The sequence below is a fragment of the Sphaeramia orbicularis genome, chromosome 2 (genome assembly GCF_902148855.1).
Source record: "Sphaeramia orbicularis chromosome 2, fSphaOr1.1, whole genome shotgun sequence".
Lineage (NCBI taxonomy): Eukaryota > Metazoa > Chordata > Actinopteri > Kurtiformes > Apogonidae > Sphaeramia > Sphaeramia orbicularis.
The window spans coordinates 15,847,581-15,866,502 of NC_043958.1; the positions used below are offsets into that span (position 1 = coordinate 15,847,581).

At 38.0% G+C, this 18,922-nt stretch overlaps 2 protein-coding genes across 1 annotated transcript in view; both read left to right on the forward strand.

Annotated features, from left to right (window-relative positions):
• The window catches only part of LOC115434446 (ly6/PLAUR domain-containing protein 6-like), a 1,359,089-nt gene that overhangs the window by 41,824 nt on the left and 1,298,343 nt on the right, over positions 1 to 18,922 (forward strand).
• The window catches only part of LOC115434240 (nck-associated protein 5-like), a 197,458-nt gene continuing 186,828 nt past the window's right edge, over positions 8,293 to 18,922 (forward strand). The window contains exon 1 of the mRNA XM_030156080.1: positions 8,293 to 8,438. Coding sequence (XP_030011940.1) covers positions 8,308 to 8,438 — 131 coding nt within the window. The 5' untranslated portion in view covers positions 8,293 to 8,307. The remainder of the gene's footprint in view (positions 8,439 to 18,922) is intronic.

The following is an 18,922-nucleotide window of genomic DNA, read 5'->3' on the forward strand; positions in this document are numbered from 1 at the left end:
AATCTGATTAAAGTTTAGGGTTATTCTATCAAAAACAGAGAAAACTGAATAACAAGTGTCCTTTAATGTTTAATGTTGTAGAAGATGACTGTGTTTCCATGTTCACTACGGAGCCTCTGGACGTCCAAATGGGTCATATCTGTTGACCATGAAAAGATGACAAACTGTATTTTCCACCGATTATTTACATGGATTGATAGGATTAGTGGATCAACAGGTATTAAACATTTTAGGTCAGTAGATGGTTTAGGTTGACCGTGGATGTTTGGTTCTTTATGGGTTAAAGAATGACCTGTACTTAACCATAACTGATGGATCCTCTCAGTATTATTGAGAACCAGCATGACAAGCACATTTGGGCAAGGGTGCAATCATTTTGCTGCACAGCACTAACACAGAAGTGTGTAATTTATTCACTATTACCATACATTTAATTTGGTTCCTTGTCGGTATGGTTGTACATTGCATATATAATAACCACATTTAACACTTAAAATGTGATGCAAGAGTTAAATGGAAGGTATACAGGATGGTAGTGAGGCCAGCGGTGTTGTACAATTTAGAAACAACTGCGCTTATCAGATGATAGAAGGCAGAGCTGAAGATGTTGAAATATTCTCTGGGAGTGACAAAGATGGACAGGATTAGGAACAAGTACATCAGAGGGACAGCTCAGGTTGGACATTTTGGGGACAACGTGACAGGGGACAGATGGATGTGGTTCGGGCATGTGCAGAGGAGGGATAGTGAATGTATTGGTAGAAGGATAATGAAGATGGAGCTACCAGCAGGAGGCAAAGAGGAGATTTATGGATGTGGTGAAGGAGGACATGCAGGTAGAAGATGGAGGAGACAGGGTCAGACGGAAGCAAATGATTTACTGTGGTGACCCCTGAAGTACTACCCACATTTAACATTTAACATTACTTGTCTAAATGAAAAGACAATGATAAAAATATACATCACGAAGATGTATATGATACATGTGAATGATTCATCAGGTTAAAATTCCCATTGAGAATTTTTGGGATGTGATCAAGAAGACACAGTCATCTGACTCCGTCATTAATACAAGATTGTAGCATAAATTAATGCAATGCTATGGACAGAAATATTATAAAATATTGTAACAATACATTGGCGTTGTATGGTATAAATAATGACAATTCAGGTCTGGACTCTTTCACAGTTTTGACCTGTTGAATCTTGGCATTCTTATCCGTCAGCCATATATCTGTTATCAAGGGGGAATAAAACCTATTGGTGTATAAACTAGTCAGTACATTCAGGTTATCACTGATGTCAATTTTTGTTCACATAACGTTTGTGAACCTAGACCTGACCAACTGACTTAACTTTAGAACATAACTGACTCTGCAGGCTTGTACTGTTGGCACTAGGCATGATGGGTATTCACTTCAACCCCTTCTCTTCTCACCCTGATATGCCTATACCTTTGGAACAGGGTCGGTCTGAACACATCAGACCACATGATCTTTTTGCATTGAAACACCGTCGAAATTTTATGCTTCCTATCAAACTAATGTTGTTTAGCCCATAAAGACCCAAATATCCACCAGTGACCAAAACCATCTACTGATTGAAAATGTGTAATAGCTTTAAAACCACTCATCCTATCAACATGTGGAAATAATCAGCGTAATATGCAGTTCATCATCTTTTCATGCTCATCAGATATGACCTTTTTAGACGTTCAGAGGCTCTGTAGTGAATGTGGAAACACCATCATCTTCTACAACATTGACTCACCAGTAAAACCCATGGAGTTTGATAAATGAAAGAGGATGGATACACTTGGTTTGTGTTCAGTGAATGATAGATTTGACTGAAAAAGTCACTTTTTTCTTTTTTTTTAATCAATTTTTTAAATTTATTTTCATTGTGCATCTCCAAAAGTACAATAAAAAAAAGAAATTCATATTTTATGATACACGATTTTGTGACACTCAAGTATAACCCCCTTCTCCCCAAGAACCCATGGCGACCCCCATACCAACCCAGCCTGGACCTCAAAATGCGAAAACCACTAATGCATGCATATAGATGAAAATGAGTATAATGTACAGATATAAACAGACAGGTGATCAGGATAGTCATAGACAATTATGTTGTACTCTTTCTTTAACCATAATCTAAACACCATCCCACATACTAAGGGTTTTTTGTCTGGCTGCATGCATCCGGGCCACTGACCTCTCCATCATAGCTATATCTAGAAAATAATTGGTCCATTGTTGCCGTGATAAAGTATGAGGCGACTGCCATCTCAGTGCCAGCATTTTCTTGGCTGCAGTGAGGGCAGCCCATAATATACATCTCTGCTGAAGAGAAAGTTCTAAGGTCGAGTCATCATTAGGCAGAAGTAAACATGGTGATAATGGGATATTAATCTCCAGCATATTACTCAAAGTGACAGAGATATGCCTCCAAAAAGCAAGGCACTCCCAGTACATGTGTATAAATGATCCTACAGTCAGTCTTTTTTTTTTTCCGTATGTTTTCTCTGTTTTTGATTTAATAACCCTCAAATGTCATCTCATCATGATGATTAAAGTACATGATCACTAAAATGAATACAGGAAAATACCTGATTTTCACTGAAAAAACACCAACAACAAAATATAGAGGATAATATTATGATATATGGTGTTAAATCACTTAAGAAAGGTGAAATAAAGAGAAAAATTCATTTGGGAACTGCCACATAAGTAGCACTGGGTCTTGAAATGAGAAGCTACTCAATGTACTGGCTCAAGTTAAAGAACTTGTTGCGGCTGAAACATATTCATTACTCCAGTAATTATCCAGTGGAAGGATCTGAACTGTTGGCTTAGTTAAATCCAGGTGGTGGCTTTTTTTTTAGTTTATACTGGGGGTTCCACATACTTCCTTCCAAAACCTCTTGCTTTGTCTCCCTATGTCAGATTGCTCAAATCTGCCACTATTTAGGAACTACAAAGTGGACCCTGTGTGGAACAAATCACCAGTACTGTTGCTCAAGACATGACTGCTACACTTTAGACATCATTTCCTCAGTTGCTGTATGCATAAAAACTTTGACCCGTCTCTTTGTGTGTCTTTGAACTGTTGCAGAATATACTGCTTCCCTTTCCATTCGTTTCCTTAGTGCCCCTGCAGGGCTTTGACCTGTGACATGAAAGAGCCAGACCTCTTGCCTTGAATGGAGCCAGATGAGCTGCAGGTCAAAATGTTAATGTTAATGTTACAGAATCATTAGCAATTGCCTCCAACTCCCTGCTTCACTCTCTGGGCACATCCACACATCACATACAATGCATGTATGTGCGACGATTCGACTGAAATGAACTGAAATGAAATGAACTGTTAAATCTGAACAGATAAATGCCCTAAAACCTACCCTGAAAGGTCTCCAGTATTGCAAAAAATTATGAGTTAGTGTAAGGTCACCAGCAATAAAAAAAAAAAAAAAAATAGCTACAGAGAGCTGGAGAATTGTTTTTCTTTCCTTACTTCAAGATAAGACCGTATCAGTGCGAGTGGAGGAGGACGATATTGAAGTCGGAATGTGATTTAGGAGGATGGAAGTATTTTTTTTTCTCGCTCCAAAAACACAAACACACATAGGCTATCTTAATGGAAATGTCTGCAGACTGCACCTGTCAAGCAGTGGCATTATTCTGCAGATTCGACATGCTTTGCAGATTTAAAATTGCCACGAGCTAAGCTGACATTTCTTTAAATAGCAATCACAAAATCAATTATTTGATCCACATGTGTTCATATTTTTTAATTTACCAAGGAACAGATCACAGGCGTTCAGTTAAACAGTCAAAGGTTTTCCATTATCAAATGCTCACTGAGAATAACACAATTATTCCATCTCATATCATCTATGTTTTTACTAGCATTTTTTCTGGCGGTCAGTATAATATAAGTCTGCATTTGATTTGATTTTCTGCTGGCATTTAGCTTTAATTGAATGTCTGTGAGGAAACTTTGACACAGGCTCACATTCTTTGCATTTTGTCAGTTTGTTTGGCTTCACGTCATTCCAAAAAAAGTCGTAAAATCATGTTTTCTGTGCCATTTATGAACGAGTTTGTCTTCCACCTCAGGCCTAAGTGCTCAAAGCTTGCAGTGTCGTCAGCCTACACTCTCATTCTGTCTCCGTGAGCGAACAATATTGCAATGCAGTGAGCTTACATGGGAAGAATGCGACAACAGAATGGAATTACGAGAGAAAATATTACATTTGAAACCACAAGGAATGTACCAGAGATGGGCTGAAGAAGTGGATCATTTGTTCATGGTGGTTAGGGATGACAAACAGTGGGCGTCACATGTTGTAGCTGAAAGTCTCAGAGTCATTAAATCCAGAGATTAGTCCCTTTCAAGTCTCTGGACACGTGGAAATATATAATAGCAATCTAACTGTGTAATCTATGGTCCTGTGTGCATATTAGAACACAGATAGAAGGTAGTTTCAGCCAAAATTTGAAATGGAATCATCAAAGCTTTTGTAAACCTAATATCAGACATGGCTAAGCAGGATATATATTCTGCCATTTATTATATGTAGCAAGACAATCTCAGTAAACTGTGCCAAACAAGTGTATAGTTAACCCATAAAGACAAACATCCACTGGCGAACAAAACCATCTACTGATCTAAAATGTTTAATATCTGCTGATCCACTAATTCTATCAATACATGCAAATAATTGGAGTAAAATACAGTTTGTCATCTTTTCATGGCCATCAGATATGATCCACTTGTACATTCAGAGGCACCGTAGTTACCATGGAAACACCACCATCTTCTACAATATTGATTCACCAGTAAAACCCATGGAGCTGGATCAATGACAGTGGATGGAGACACTTAGTTTATGTTCAGTTATTAATGTATTTGCTGAAGAAGTCACTTTTTCTTCAAGTTTTGATACAAAATTTGGATATAATGACCTTTGAATTGACTGAGTTTTCATGAACATCCAAATGTAAATAAATGTGGGAAAATACATAATTTGCAGTGAAAAATACAAAATGCCAAGGGTAATATAATAAATGGGGATAAATCACTTAGGAAAGGTTAAATACAGAGAAAAATCCATTTGGGGACTGCCAGAAAAGTAACACTGGGTTTTTATGGGTTAAACTATGATTAACAGCAAACTGGCTGTCTAGTGATGTATGGATGGGGCTCTAATGCCACTCAAATCCTCATGTATGTGTAAACCATCCATCTGCCGCCCACCTGAACTCATTATTTTCTCTGCTTTAGACCTGAACCTGATCTAGGTCCAGTTCTAACTGCATCTTAGCACATCTGTGCATGCAAAAGAGTCCACTTAGGACTCGTCTCACAATATTACAGAGTGAAAAATCCTTAGCATACTAGCTAATAGAAAGCTGATGTCCCGACTCTACCCCATGGGACCCAACTTTGGAAAAAGTATGAATGGCGGTCAATAGTGAGAGACAGTTTTTTGATCTTGTCTGAATTATGTCACCATTTGCTCATGATGTTTTGTCTGTGTAAAAGATAATTTTACAAGTTAAGAAAGATAAAACATCGGGTTTAGTGTTCACCCATAAAGACTCAGTGTTACTTTTGTGACAGCTCCCAAATGAATTTTTCTGTCTATTTAATCTTTCTTAAGTAATTAACACCATTTATTATCATGTGATCCTCTGCATTTTGCATTTTTTCAGTGAAAATCCTATAATTATGTACTGATCATACAGATGTTAATAGAAACTTAGAGTAAAGTTGAAAGTTACTGTATCACAAAACAGAAAAGAGTAGAAAAAGCTACTTTTTCAACAAAGATAGCATTAACTGAGCATATAAACAAGTGTCTACAACCACAGTCATTTATCAAACTACATTGGTATTTTATTAGGGAATCAATGTTGTAGAAGATGACAATGATTCTACGTTCACAATAGAACCTCTGAACGTCCAAATGGATAAATCTGATGACCATGAAAAAATGACAAACTGCATTTTACAAAAATTATTTACATGTATTGGTAGGATTAGGGGATCAATAGGTATTAAATATTTTACATCAGTAGACGATTTTGGTTGCCAGCGCCTGCATCACTTGCTACCTGTGATCATTGACACCACAACAGCTGCTGCCTTGAACACATCTTATCTTCATCTTCAGTATTTTAAAAAGGTGAAAATGACTACAGTCTGGTCACGTTGAAGCTGTAGAGACACCTTCAACTACTCTGAACCAATTCTGGAAAGAGACAGTTACAATGACATCACCTCTGATTTTTGCATATTTTTATCGTCTGTTACTTGAACAGTTTTACCACAAACTGCAACTTATTTTACTTGCAAAATGATCTGTATAAAATTGCAGAAGGTGTCTGAGTACTACCAGATGTTTACTGTGTTTTTGGTTTGTGTGTTTGCTGGTTCTGTTTTGCTTTTTGGTCATTATTGTTTTTTTGTCTACTGTGTTGAATTATTTATTTTGTTATTTATTAATTTTGCATGACCTTTAAAAATGTATTCATTTTTGTATGTCTGTATAAGTATGTTTGTATGTATATGTTACAGTGAAAAATGACAATTGTTATAAAAATACAAAAAATTTGACAGAATTTGTTGTTTGTACAGCTTTATACTGTTAGGAAACAAAATAATTGACAGTTGTCTGAAAAAGGGGTGGGATTAAACCAGTTTCTACTTTCCACTCCTTTTCAAATATGTGAATCAAATCATTACATATTATAAGTTTTTATTTTTAGCTACTAATGTATGTGGTTATTTTGTTTATTTTTTATTGCATATTCAAACTGAACTGAACTGTACTGACCTGAAATTGACAAACATCATATGTGTAAATAATGGCAACAATCAGATAAAAAAATGTCCTTGAGTGTAATGCAATTTTTTTCCAACATAAGATTCCATGAGATACAAACAGAATATCTTGCTAATCATAAATACAGATAAGTTCTATGTTATTTTTGATCTATTATCTATATTTACTTGACTACTGAGTGTATTTTGAGGTTATTTAACCTGTTTGATTTTGCTGACAGATTTAGTGATGGTGTTCAGTGATAGTTTAATCAGAATATGTTAAACTGACAGCAGTATGAGCCTACTAACTAACAAGATGCCAGTCAAAGCCTGATCTGTCATGGATACACAGTCTTGAAAATGGTCTAAATAGCAGATTGAAACCATTTCTTCTATTTTTACTCAGATTTTTGTGGATGCTTAATGAGAAACTCAATCTGCATGCAACTCAATCATATGCATTTTCAGTATTTCAGACCAAGTTTCCATGGGCTTTCAGGCTTGATGCACTCTGCAAAAAAATGCAGTATGACATTTGGGATGAGGTTAATTCAAACTCTTTGCGCATTGTGGGTTATAAGGATGGTTGGTGGTGAGGAATGCAACGTGCTAAGAAGTGGCCTGCAGAGAGGCCAATGAAAAGCAGAACGCCGGTGGCTCCCAGCCGGCATAAAGACGTCTGCTTGGCAGTGATGGTAAGAGTCATGTGCCTGCATTTAAACCAGAAGGCAAGAAAGGAAAGAGACACAGACGAAGGGAGGGAGAGAAATACAGGCTGATCTAAGAGGCTGGGGATTCTGCCAAGCCAAGACACTTGAGGAATGCAGCAGCAGCTCTTGCTTAGCAATAATACCATTCCAGTTCCTGATATCTGAGTCAGGAAAACAGCTTTTTTAGTCTAGTCAGCAGGTCTAGCAGCCAGTGTAAACAAATGACAGGTTATGAGAACAAATAGAAATAGCAAAATTCAACGCTTTAGAAAGTCAATTGAACTGTCTCATTTCTAAGGAATTTAATACATATTAGTTTTTGTTCTTTTTAAAATGTGTTTTGCCAAAACACCATGCACACTCCTGTCTGCAGTGGGTTGCATTTAGAGGCATATCTGTCAGCTGGGAACCAAGTGAGCATTGTCTCGTCTTGTCAACATTTGTAGAACTATGTGTGAGAGAGCGCGAGAGGCATGTGCTGTGACTCCTCCAGCCCTGGCAGTTAGTTAATAAACACAGGCCTGTCAACAGCTGCTGGTGATGTAATGTGGAACTTCTCCTCACTCTCCTTATCCACCCGCCCCACCCCTCCTCCTAACCCCCCCATGCACACACACACATACACCTCCTTCCCTTCTATTTACAAGTCTTACTGGGTGTTGCTGCAGACTTTCAGCACTGGCAGCACAGATAGTGTGTTTTAACAGTGTGTTTGTGTTGTGCCTGGCTTCCCCCCTATGACATTTCCTGGGGAATTTACAACAGCATGTTTTCAGCTGCCATCAAAGGAAATTCCACTTCATCATGTTGTCTCCCCAACCAAAACACCTCTGAGGGTCTGGGACCCTCAGGGCTGGCTGCAGACCTGATGAGTGGAGAGGATCCGGCCGGTGCAGAGTAAGTTTGAACTGTTTGTTTGTTGTGTGACGTTTGAGACAAATTAAAGACTTTGTTTACAGTTTGGGAGCTGTAGCTGCATTGTGCAATGGGCCAGGTTGTAATTTATTCTAAAATGTGGCCTCCAGTATGGCTAGCACATTGAATTTAACACTGTTGTCACTGATTTTGCGTACAAATTTGTGTTCAAAAATAGCGCCATGAGTAAACAGAGAAACAAATCTGTTGAATAACATTGTAATAAAAGCTTCAAATATTTAGCTAGTGAAGCAAAGTTGGCTTTGGTGTTACATTATTACAGCAGTTAAAATTTGCACAGAAAGAAATGCTAACTACATATTTAACCACTTGTCATACTGGTTAAAGTAAATAATCAGATATCTAAATTATAACTGCATATTTCTGCAAAATAACACCAAAAAGATCAGTGCAAAGAGGAGCTAAATAAATATTGGCTAATGTTAACCTGTTATTCAATTCGGCTAGTTAGCATAGCTATCATCATGCAGCTAGCCGCTTAGCTAATTAGAAAATGTGGGTTTAATGTAAGATAAAATTCAACTGAACAAATGACTTAAAAAGCTGCCAAGTTAATGTTAGCTAGCTGTCTTACAGTATAGACCACCTAAACAATGAAAAAGGAGCTACTTAAAACAAAAAGAACTGGAAAACTATTACATTTGGTAACACTCAAAAGCATGAAGCCATAAAGTTAATTAGCAAGTTTGTTTTTATTCCAAGATAGAAACAGAAACCAGAGTGAAAACTGGATTAAAAAGCTGCTGTGTTCGTGTTCCCTAGCTGTTTTGGAAGGAAAATCAGTGCTTTTTTTTTTTAACAGAAAAAAGTAGGCCACTGATAGAACTAATAAAAGAAAGGTGCTAAGTTAATGTCAAGTCAATTAACATTTTTCCATATTAAAAATACAGGAGTAAAGAGTGTACTGTCAGTTTGCTGTCATATAAAAAAACTGACATATTAACTTTATGCAGTTAGTGTGACTAGTCATTATAAGACATGATTTATTGAGTGCAGTCAGGTTGAACTGGCAAAGCACCCAGAGCTGTTTTCATTTTTTTTTTTTTTTTTTTTTTTTAGAAGTGGGCAGACAGGCCTTTCTCATGATAAGTTAATGATATACTGTGGATACTGATGTCTACAGTGTTTTCCTGTGGGGAAAACATTCACAGAGATACAGCCGCACAAATACACTGTAGTTTCTCAAGCTGTCAGCAGCCTGTTGATGAAATGTGTGAGTTTAGTTTTTTAGTGAGCTGTCCACTTTATGATAGTCACATACCAAAGTGAAAGAGTTGGGGTGGGGGGGCACAGTTGTGTATTTTGATAACGGTTGGAAAATTCCTCTGCCCTCTCTTGGCCTGCAGTATCACCCTTGGGTCTTTGTAGTCTGTTTTTCTGAGTTTTTTCTACCTGTAGCGCTATCTAGAGTGAGTTCAGCACAGAGTCACACTCCCGGCTGAAGCACGCTGGGTTGCGAAGAAGGGTCCCTCGACAGGAAGCGCAGTTGATTCTTTTTCCAGGATGTATGTTAAAGCATCCCCCGCATCTGGTGGGATAAGCAGAGGGAATTGCAGGGACTCCCCTCATGAACAGGATGACGACATTGTGCTCATTGTGTTTTTCCCACCAGACCTCCAAACCCCTCCCTCCTTTTTAAACCCCCACATTAAAATTGCCTGCTAAGTACTGCTGACTAAACAAGATCTAAAGCCGCTCAGACAAGTTTTGGCACAATCTGTGCAACTAAATGTCTCTGAAAAACACACTTTCCTGTTAGCACACTATTTCTCTTGTTAGACATGATTTTGGTTAGGAAGTAATTTCAGTGTTTGCTTAGCAGAGAACCAGTTTTTTAAGTCTTGTAAGCTGCGCCTTTGAGAGCTCTTTGCATGGGACATCACTCATCTTTGACAAGTTTTACTGAATGAGTAAGTTTCGTCAAATATTGATTCTGTAACTTTCAAAGAGTGAACCGAGCTGAGGAGGCTGAGTCTTTAAAAAAGTATTACCAACAAAGATAAGTGCTTACGAAGACAGAACTGGAGCACCGCATGATGAAAGGGACTATAACCACAGTGGATTAAAAATGCAGAAGTAGGTGTCACATATCTGTCTCCTGATTGCAAACATGCAGCAGATGATTTGCAAATGCCTCACAGTCCTCCAGCATGTCTCACAGCTTTGCAACTGTGAAAACATAACGAGAAGATCCATTTGTGCCAAATAATACCAGCTTTCCTCCTGCAGTCAAGTCTGGCTTTTGTTGCTTGATGGTAGCATGGTGGTCTTGTTTGATGACATCTGTGTTGAAGTATGAAATTTAAGCTTTTTTTTTTACCTCCACCAAGGAGGTTATGTTTTTGCCAGCATTGGTTTATCTGTCTGTCTGTCTGTCTGTCCATGTGCAAGATAACTCAAAAAGTTATGGATGGATTTGGATGAAAATTTCAGGAAATGTTGATACTGGCAAAAGTAACAAATGATTAAATTTTGGCGGTGCTGGGGGGGGGGGGGGGGGGCAGCACTGATCTGCCTTGGCGGAGGTCTGTGCTCTCCGAGTGCTTTTCTAGTTTATTCAGGGTTTTATATGATCAGTTGCTATTCTTTGGTGTTTAGAGGTTTTGTCCGACATAAAACTGGAAACTTACTTGTCTGGGGGAAAAAAATTGCATTTTTGGCACCTGTTTCATTAAAATAATTTAATTAAAATTTTTTGCCCTGGACAGCTGGATTTTCTTAGTGTTTGTGAATCGGCTAATACAGGCCATATATTCATTGACGTATCTTCACATTTGGGAGTAAATAGCCTGTATCTGTCCTGACAGTAGAAACTACCATGTATAAGGCATTTATGCAGTAAAGATCCATTGCTTAGATGAATTTAAGTGGTAACAGTTTGACCTCTGTCCTCATGACTGATCCAGTGCTGTCTTTATTTCACTGCAGGGGTAACTCAGTAGTGATGTGAAAGATTACCACTTTGTCTACACTAATGCCATTTTTTTTTTAAAGTGGTATTTTCCACTCCTCTGGTGGACTTCAAACTGTGGATAATATTGGATGCAGCTAATGCAGCAGTTTTAATCTGTTTTGAAAATGAACATTGAGTTGTCAAAGTGAGTATATTCTTTATATTGCGTTCTGCAGACTTCACCACAATGCTTTGTACATATCCAGTCCGATCCATCTCCCAAAAAGGTTTTTGTCGACCTTGATTTCCTGCAGGACATCCACTGCCTTATACACGTAAATAACGTTAGCATTATTGCATAATTATCAAAGTCATATTTTTTCCAAACATAGCTAATGATGAAAAATGAATTAGCAGTGTTAGGAGAGTAAAGTTATGCAGACATCACAATTTGGCTAAAAATGTGACTTAAGCAATTAGGCCTATGCTATGAGGCTAACAACATGCTATTTTTGATGTTTCGGGTTCATGTTCATTACACAAAGTAATTGGGTCGTATCACCATTGTTTTTTACTCTCTTCATTTTCCCCGCTCACATGGAGATACACAAAGCAATCTTCATGACCTTTAACTCTGTTTACATGTGGACAAGAGGCCCAAACATAGAGAAAAACATCTATTTTGGAAAATTTGTACATTATTGTCTACAAGGCATAAATATTGTTCTTGTTAGCCACTTCAAAGCTACAACCGATTCTGTTGTTTTTTTATTAACTGACAACAGCTGATGTATGTTAAGCCAAACATAAATAATTGTAAGAGGTATCAGTTTGGCCTCTTTCCATGAGTTAGACTTGTCTGCTGTCAGAAGTAGCTTAGAGAAGAAGAACCTCCAGGTAACTGTAAACTTTAAAATATTGTGTCTTCTTTAAATTGGCTCACGCAGCTGCATTTTGGATTTGGTTTGTTTTTATTAACTTATTACAATTTATGTTTTGTTGAGTGAATTATAAATAATTGTTAAGGAATAAGCTCAGTTTGGCATCTTTCCAGGAGATAGACTGGTCCGCTGTTAGTGTTAGCTTTGTTCAGGAATGACTCAAGGCTGAACTAGTCCATCCAAATGTTAAACCACTGTCAGGCTTCATGTAGGATTCTGTTGATTTTGGCCTTGATCACTAAGGCAGATGGTCAATAAAAATCCTCCACAACAGCCTAATGTCTGGCAAACTCAATAGTACGGTTAGATTATGGTGATTGATTAGGTATTCCTACATGTTACGTGCAAAGTATGTAAGATGGGATGATGTGTTTAAAGTTGTGGGAATTGTTAATGCTAGAGAATGAATGAATAATGTGTTTTTAATTAATCATGTTCAGATATAATTAGTAAAGGAATATGGAGCGAGTAAATACATAACTTACCCTGTAATGACAACAAACTGGATTAAAATCTTTTGCTAGTGGGTCATTTATACTGTATTATCAGGGTCAGATAGCATTATGCTGCTATGGATTTTACCTTACTTGCACCGGCAATATTAATTTAAGTGATTCTGTCAAACTGACCTATTAGCCTTGACTGCAACCCTCAGATTGTTACACCTATGTGATAAGTACCTAAAGTTAAACTTGTCATGGTTGATCTATTCTGCAGCAGCTTACTGCTTGGTTTGGTGACACTGTAAACAGAGCAACAGAGCGGTGTTAAATATGGCTTATTGTTTAGGGGCGCTCAGACTGAGTAATTCCATGTTAGGCTGGTGGCAGCTACAGTTGGTCAGCTGTACCGGGACACATGCACAGGCAGGATCAGACAAGCTGGCCAGCAGAGGGACTCAAAACATCTGATCAGCATAGACCATCTGTGCTGCTAAAATACAGATGGAGCTCTCTGTCCACACATTAAGCCCCACATCAGACACTTGCATGCTTCAATTTTCCCCTCAATGAATGGAAGGTAATAGCATCCCCCGACGTCCCCTCCCACTTCCCTCAGAGTAGCAGGCGAATTAAAAGCGAGACTCAAACGTATAATCTTCCCGGTCATTCATTCTTCTCCCCGGATATGGCAATCCGGGTGAATCATTCAGAAAAAAAATACAGAGAGAAACTGGGTTTTGTACCATGGGGGTGCTTCTGTGCTGACCCCATTTTGGTCTCCCCCTTCATTCTAAACACCCAGGGCACGGACATAAAATGAATTGGTTCCTGGGGCAAAGGGGGTGCACTAATCAATGTCTAATCTTCCCCCACCATCCATTTTCAGGCCTTGGCACTTCCTGGCATTGCTCTTTTCTGGGGCAGGGAAGTATTGATCACCGAGGTCCGAGTCGCTTTTTGGCCAAGAGGTCTTTCTTTTGTATGTTTACAAAAGGTTTGTTATAGACGCGAGCGCTAATTGGAAACTCATGCAGAATGTACACCTGGAATCCTTTTCTCTTATGTCTCTGGCTTTCTTTCTTTCATTTTTTTTGCTCCAGATGGCCATTTGAATATTTGCTTAAATTGATTTTCTGATTATTTAATGTGTATACCGTGACTAATTTGATTTACAGCAGCATATGTATTATTACATTCATACATTATTGAATTATTACTACATTAGAGAATATGTAACATTTGCAAAAACAGTAATGTGGCCTTTAAAAGGGAATTCATAACATGCATGTCAACAATAAATGCCATTAAGGTTTAAAGGTAAAAGCATTAACGGAGTAATGACTTGAAATTGATGCCAATGCAGTAACAAAATGGTCTAGAAAAAGATAATTTCTTTTTTTTTTAGACGTTATTATTGTCTAATTCACTTTATTTGCACTCTAATAAATACGATGGTGGTAGTTTTGTAAATGATTGCTTGGTTACTAATATTTCATTGCTAATAGGCCTTTTGTCTGCTGTGTAATTTGATGTAATTGACAGGAGTGACTGTCTCCTAGCTCGCCAGCTGTTTTATTGAATAGAATATTGAATATTTCTCTCACTGATACTTCTGCTACTGTGGTGGTTAATATGTTACACCAACAAGACAGTCGAAGGTTAGCTAAAATTAGTCCTAATTCAGTGATTGATTATATAGTGTGCTAGGTAGTGTGCTAATTCGTGCTTTTATACACTATATTTAGTATGACCTTAAATTGCTTGGAAGTGTTTAACAAACCATTTCTTAGATAGCTGTGTGTATCATATTTTTAGTAAGTAAGTGATTAGTCCTTTTAGCATTGTGTGTCTAACTACCCTGATAATCAGGTTAAGTAACATTGTGTATTTATACATTAATGATGTTGGCATTAAGGCATTTGCACATTGGGGCACGACAGATGACAACATACTAAGTGCAAAATACTTGTCCATGAGTATTCCACATCACACCAGTGACTTTATGAGCTTGTAACACTTGTGACATTTATTCAGTTAAAGATATGAACATATTCACAGTAGGATATTTGACTGAAAATAGTGAGGCTAGAAAGCAACAGGTCTGGGTCCATCATTGTTGTCAACTGATGTCTCTTTACAAATGCTGACTGATGCAGTTATTTTTGGTGCAAAAGTTCAGAAAGATGGACCTTGTTCTGAAAAAAACAGCCTTTTCACCATATTTATGAGCATTCATTGTGGAAATACTGATGGTATAAACAATGAAAAAAAGTAGTGACTAGCAAATTAATCATAGCACAAAGAAAGATAAGAAAAAGTCCGCTGTCACAAAATACAACCATGTGTATGTCAGTAAATAAATAAATAAGTAAATAAATGAATAAGTAAATAAAATTAAATAATCAGCTACCAAAGAGGTTTTTTTCATATTGCACAAACTTGACATTACTGTTAACATGTTTAACAAGGAGCTTGCAGTGTTGTACCTTTACTTGTAGGCAGTGTGGCTGGTGTTTTCAGTGAATTTGTGATATTGTTCAGTAAATTACTCATTAATTAATGTCCTCCTTCTTATTCAAATATAACCCCTTCTGGCTCCAAAAAACGTAGACTGTGACAACCGAAATGTCATCATGATGGCTATGTCTACCTCTTTTATACAATCTAAGGTTGAAATAACTCTGAAAATCACTGTCAGACATGGTATGAAATATAGAATAAATAATAAAATCACATCAATTTACAGCTATATTACAAAGTTACAAAATCCATATGGATTATCATCACTTTGTAAAAAAAAAACAAAACATGGAGTGACACACTTGAGCTTCTTGATATCCTTGTTTAATCTCACCATGATAAAGATTTCTTACATAGTGAGAACATGCGTGGGTGAATGCCCCACTGTACTGGGAACAAAGGACAGCATTGTCACTTGTAGAAGTCATAAGCCAGAGTGTGGAGCAACAGTATTTCATCTGAAGACGTTTACTGTACATGTAGGATTATTCTGCAACTAAAAGAAAAAAAAAGATAAGCATGTCAGTAACAAGGCCAGTGATTGCATTAAGCGCACAGCTGCCTAATTCTTCTCATCTTACAAAGGAACAGTACCAAATTTGAGCCATGACAATCCATATTCATGGACAATCTGGGCTTATTATCACCATTCATCCATGAGGCTTACAGTCTGTTTTCAGTGCAGCGATCCCTCAATGGCTTTAAGTGTTATCATTAAGCTGTTATCCCCTCACATTATCCCCGTTGTAGTGTGGAGCTGTCTGGGGCTCTGTGACCTCAGCTGGGTCCTCCCTTGTTCCTGGAGCAGATGTTAAAAAAAGCCCCCCCCCCCCCATATGGGTTGTACACACACACATACACACACACATACACACACACACTATCCTGCCTTGCCCCCTCCCTTCACCCTGGCATCTAATTAGGCCTACAGCACAAAGACTCCCAGATGTCAGCGTCCTCCTGGCCTCCTTTGATTATATCCTTTCCACCCCACTGGCTGGCTTGCCGACTGGCTCGATGGCCGGCTGGGGGCCGTGCGGACTATAGGCGTTGACGCGTGTCACTCTGCCTAGGTCACCGGACCAGTTTAACATATCAGTAATTGCTTTTGGTGTAAATCACACAGAATCAGGGGGAAGGGAGGTCACAGAGACGGACAGTCAGCATGTGCAGCAGTTGTACAAGGGCCATTGAATTAAATTAAATGTGGTCAAAGGGGCATGTGCTATACTGTATTGACTCATTTGATTATTAAAGGTCCACTGTGTAAGACTTACGGAGGGATTAGGAGGATCTAATTGCAAATATGGAATGTAATACTCAGAATTATTTTCCATTTTATTAGTGCAACCCTGAATACAAAATAGTGGGAACAGATTGGAAAATGCAAATTAAGAAATAATGCAGCAATATTTCTGTGTAGACAATACCAACACAACATATGTCATGGTTTGTCTTTCATTTGTAAATATGTATTCAGTTACATTCAGTCTGGAGCACAGGAGCAATTTATGACTAATTAGTTTTATTAATAAAATTAGACAGAATGTTTAACTTTAAAACTGGTGATTGTATTTGGTTTCAAAGCAGCACCTAGGAAAGGTCTAGACCAGGGATGGTGAACCTGCCGCCTGTGGGCCAAAACCAACTCACCAAAGGGTCCAATCCGGCCCACTTTTACTTTTGCTATTTAACTGTTTGACACTAAAACAATGAGGAAAAATTGGAGTTTTCATTTATATGTTATGCTATTATTTTTCTGGTTTTTATTTTTCTGAGATCATATTGTCTGTATGTGGTCCATGAACTAAAGGGGGTTTGACCCCCCCAGATCTAGACAGTTAAACTCAAGATTATGTGTCTGTCAACAAAGGTCTTCTTCTGATTTCAAATGACTGAAATCAAAAGAAAGATAGGAAAGGATTTAGATAATTCAGCTTCTATGATGCAGAACAGAAGTAAACAATTCAAAGAATCTAGGTGTGTTTCCATGTATGAAGGGAAAGGGTTCCAGTCTCTGATTCCAGTGCTGTATCGAGAACCATCATTCACTTAGCCTGTATAGTTAAGCTCTACGATATGTACTTACAGCCCCAAATGCCAGTTCAGACTCTACTGAACTAAAAGGCAGCCTTATGTTAACTGTGTCCAGAGGCATTGTGAACTTGGTAAACTTGTGCTCAGATCACACATTGTCCTCTGGACCAAAGGTGAAAATGCTTCAGAACTTGCATATCTTACTGTAATACATACTTAAGTGCTTGACAAAGGTTTGCCACAGTAACCCTGAGTCCATGCTGTTCTATCAAAAGAACTTATTTAAGATAGCATTTGTCACTGTCAGCAGTCACTAAGTGTTTCATTTCCTTTAAAAGCAAGCAACCTAGAAATATGAATGATGTGTGGACAGTCAACAAATTTGTCGGTTTAGGAAAATTGGCTCTGCTTCGTACAGATTTCCAAAACATGTCTTGCATCAGAAAGAGACAGCTGTAATTCTTAGTAGCTTGCTCACAGAAATAATGTCTCAAGCATTGGAAATGGTTGCATAAATAGAGAATGTTAGAACTTATTTGCACAAGAGCAAATGAACAGGTACTTTCTGGGATGTGAATTCTAAACAAGTCAATGCAACAGATGTATGAAAAGACAGGTCATTTAACACTGTGATGGTAGAAAGCTTTAAATTTACACCTGAAACACCAGAATTAGAAGTTAATGACTTGGATTCATCTGCTGGCAAAATGCAGATAAGCATAACCCACTCTGTACTACATATACACTACTGAACAAGACCATGCATATTAACATTCATATTCACCTACAATTTTTGGATCCAAAAAATGTGCTCAAAATCAGTCTTAAATTTGATGAAATATGGTCTTGAAAAGTTGCCTGTAGCCATACATGATGCTAAAGGTAACACAAAGTAGAGCTTAAAATAAATCAGACAGAGCGTGTTGTTTAACTCGTGCCAAATCAATACCATCACAGACAACTAATTGTCTGCTGGTCTGTACAGGTCTGACATGCAAACGAACTTGTTGAACATTAAACACATCTAGAAGGACAAAGACTGAACACATTTGGTTTAAGTGTCAGTTATAGGACCTTCCTGCAAATCCAATTGTATTTATCTAACCCAGTATCACAACACCCTCGGCTGTTCGACCCTTGGTTCAAGTTAGGAAAAACCTCATGTTTTATTGGCTGTCCTTATCTCAGGCCCCCTGATATCTTGCTCCTAATGTGTTTGCTTAATCTTTATCACTTCCGATCCTTCCACTACCTCATCTTTTACTTTCTATACCCCGAGGAAAATGGTGTCATTCTTTTCTAAGACATGCAATGCTTTAATCCTTTTTAATCATTTACTCTGAATATCCTATAACCCGTCCCCCTCATATCTCTGCATCCAAGGGAAGTTGAGGGTTTTACTTCCTCTTGTAATCTCCAGCGGAAGCAGAGAGAACTGGAAATGCAGTCTAAACATGGACCAGTCTATTTAATCTGATGCTTGCACAATTAGTCAGAAGGAGGGACAGGCAGGAGTCTGATGTCTCTGTGTCATTAAAGGCAGTGTGTCTTACTTCCTGCTTACTGATTAGGCAACTTCCTTATACACCACATAGCCCAGGGGGATTTAGA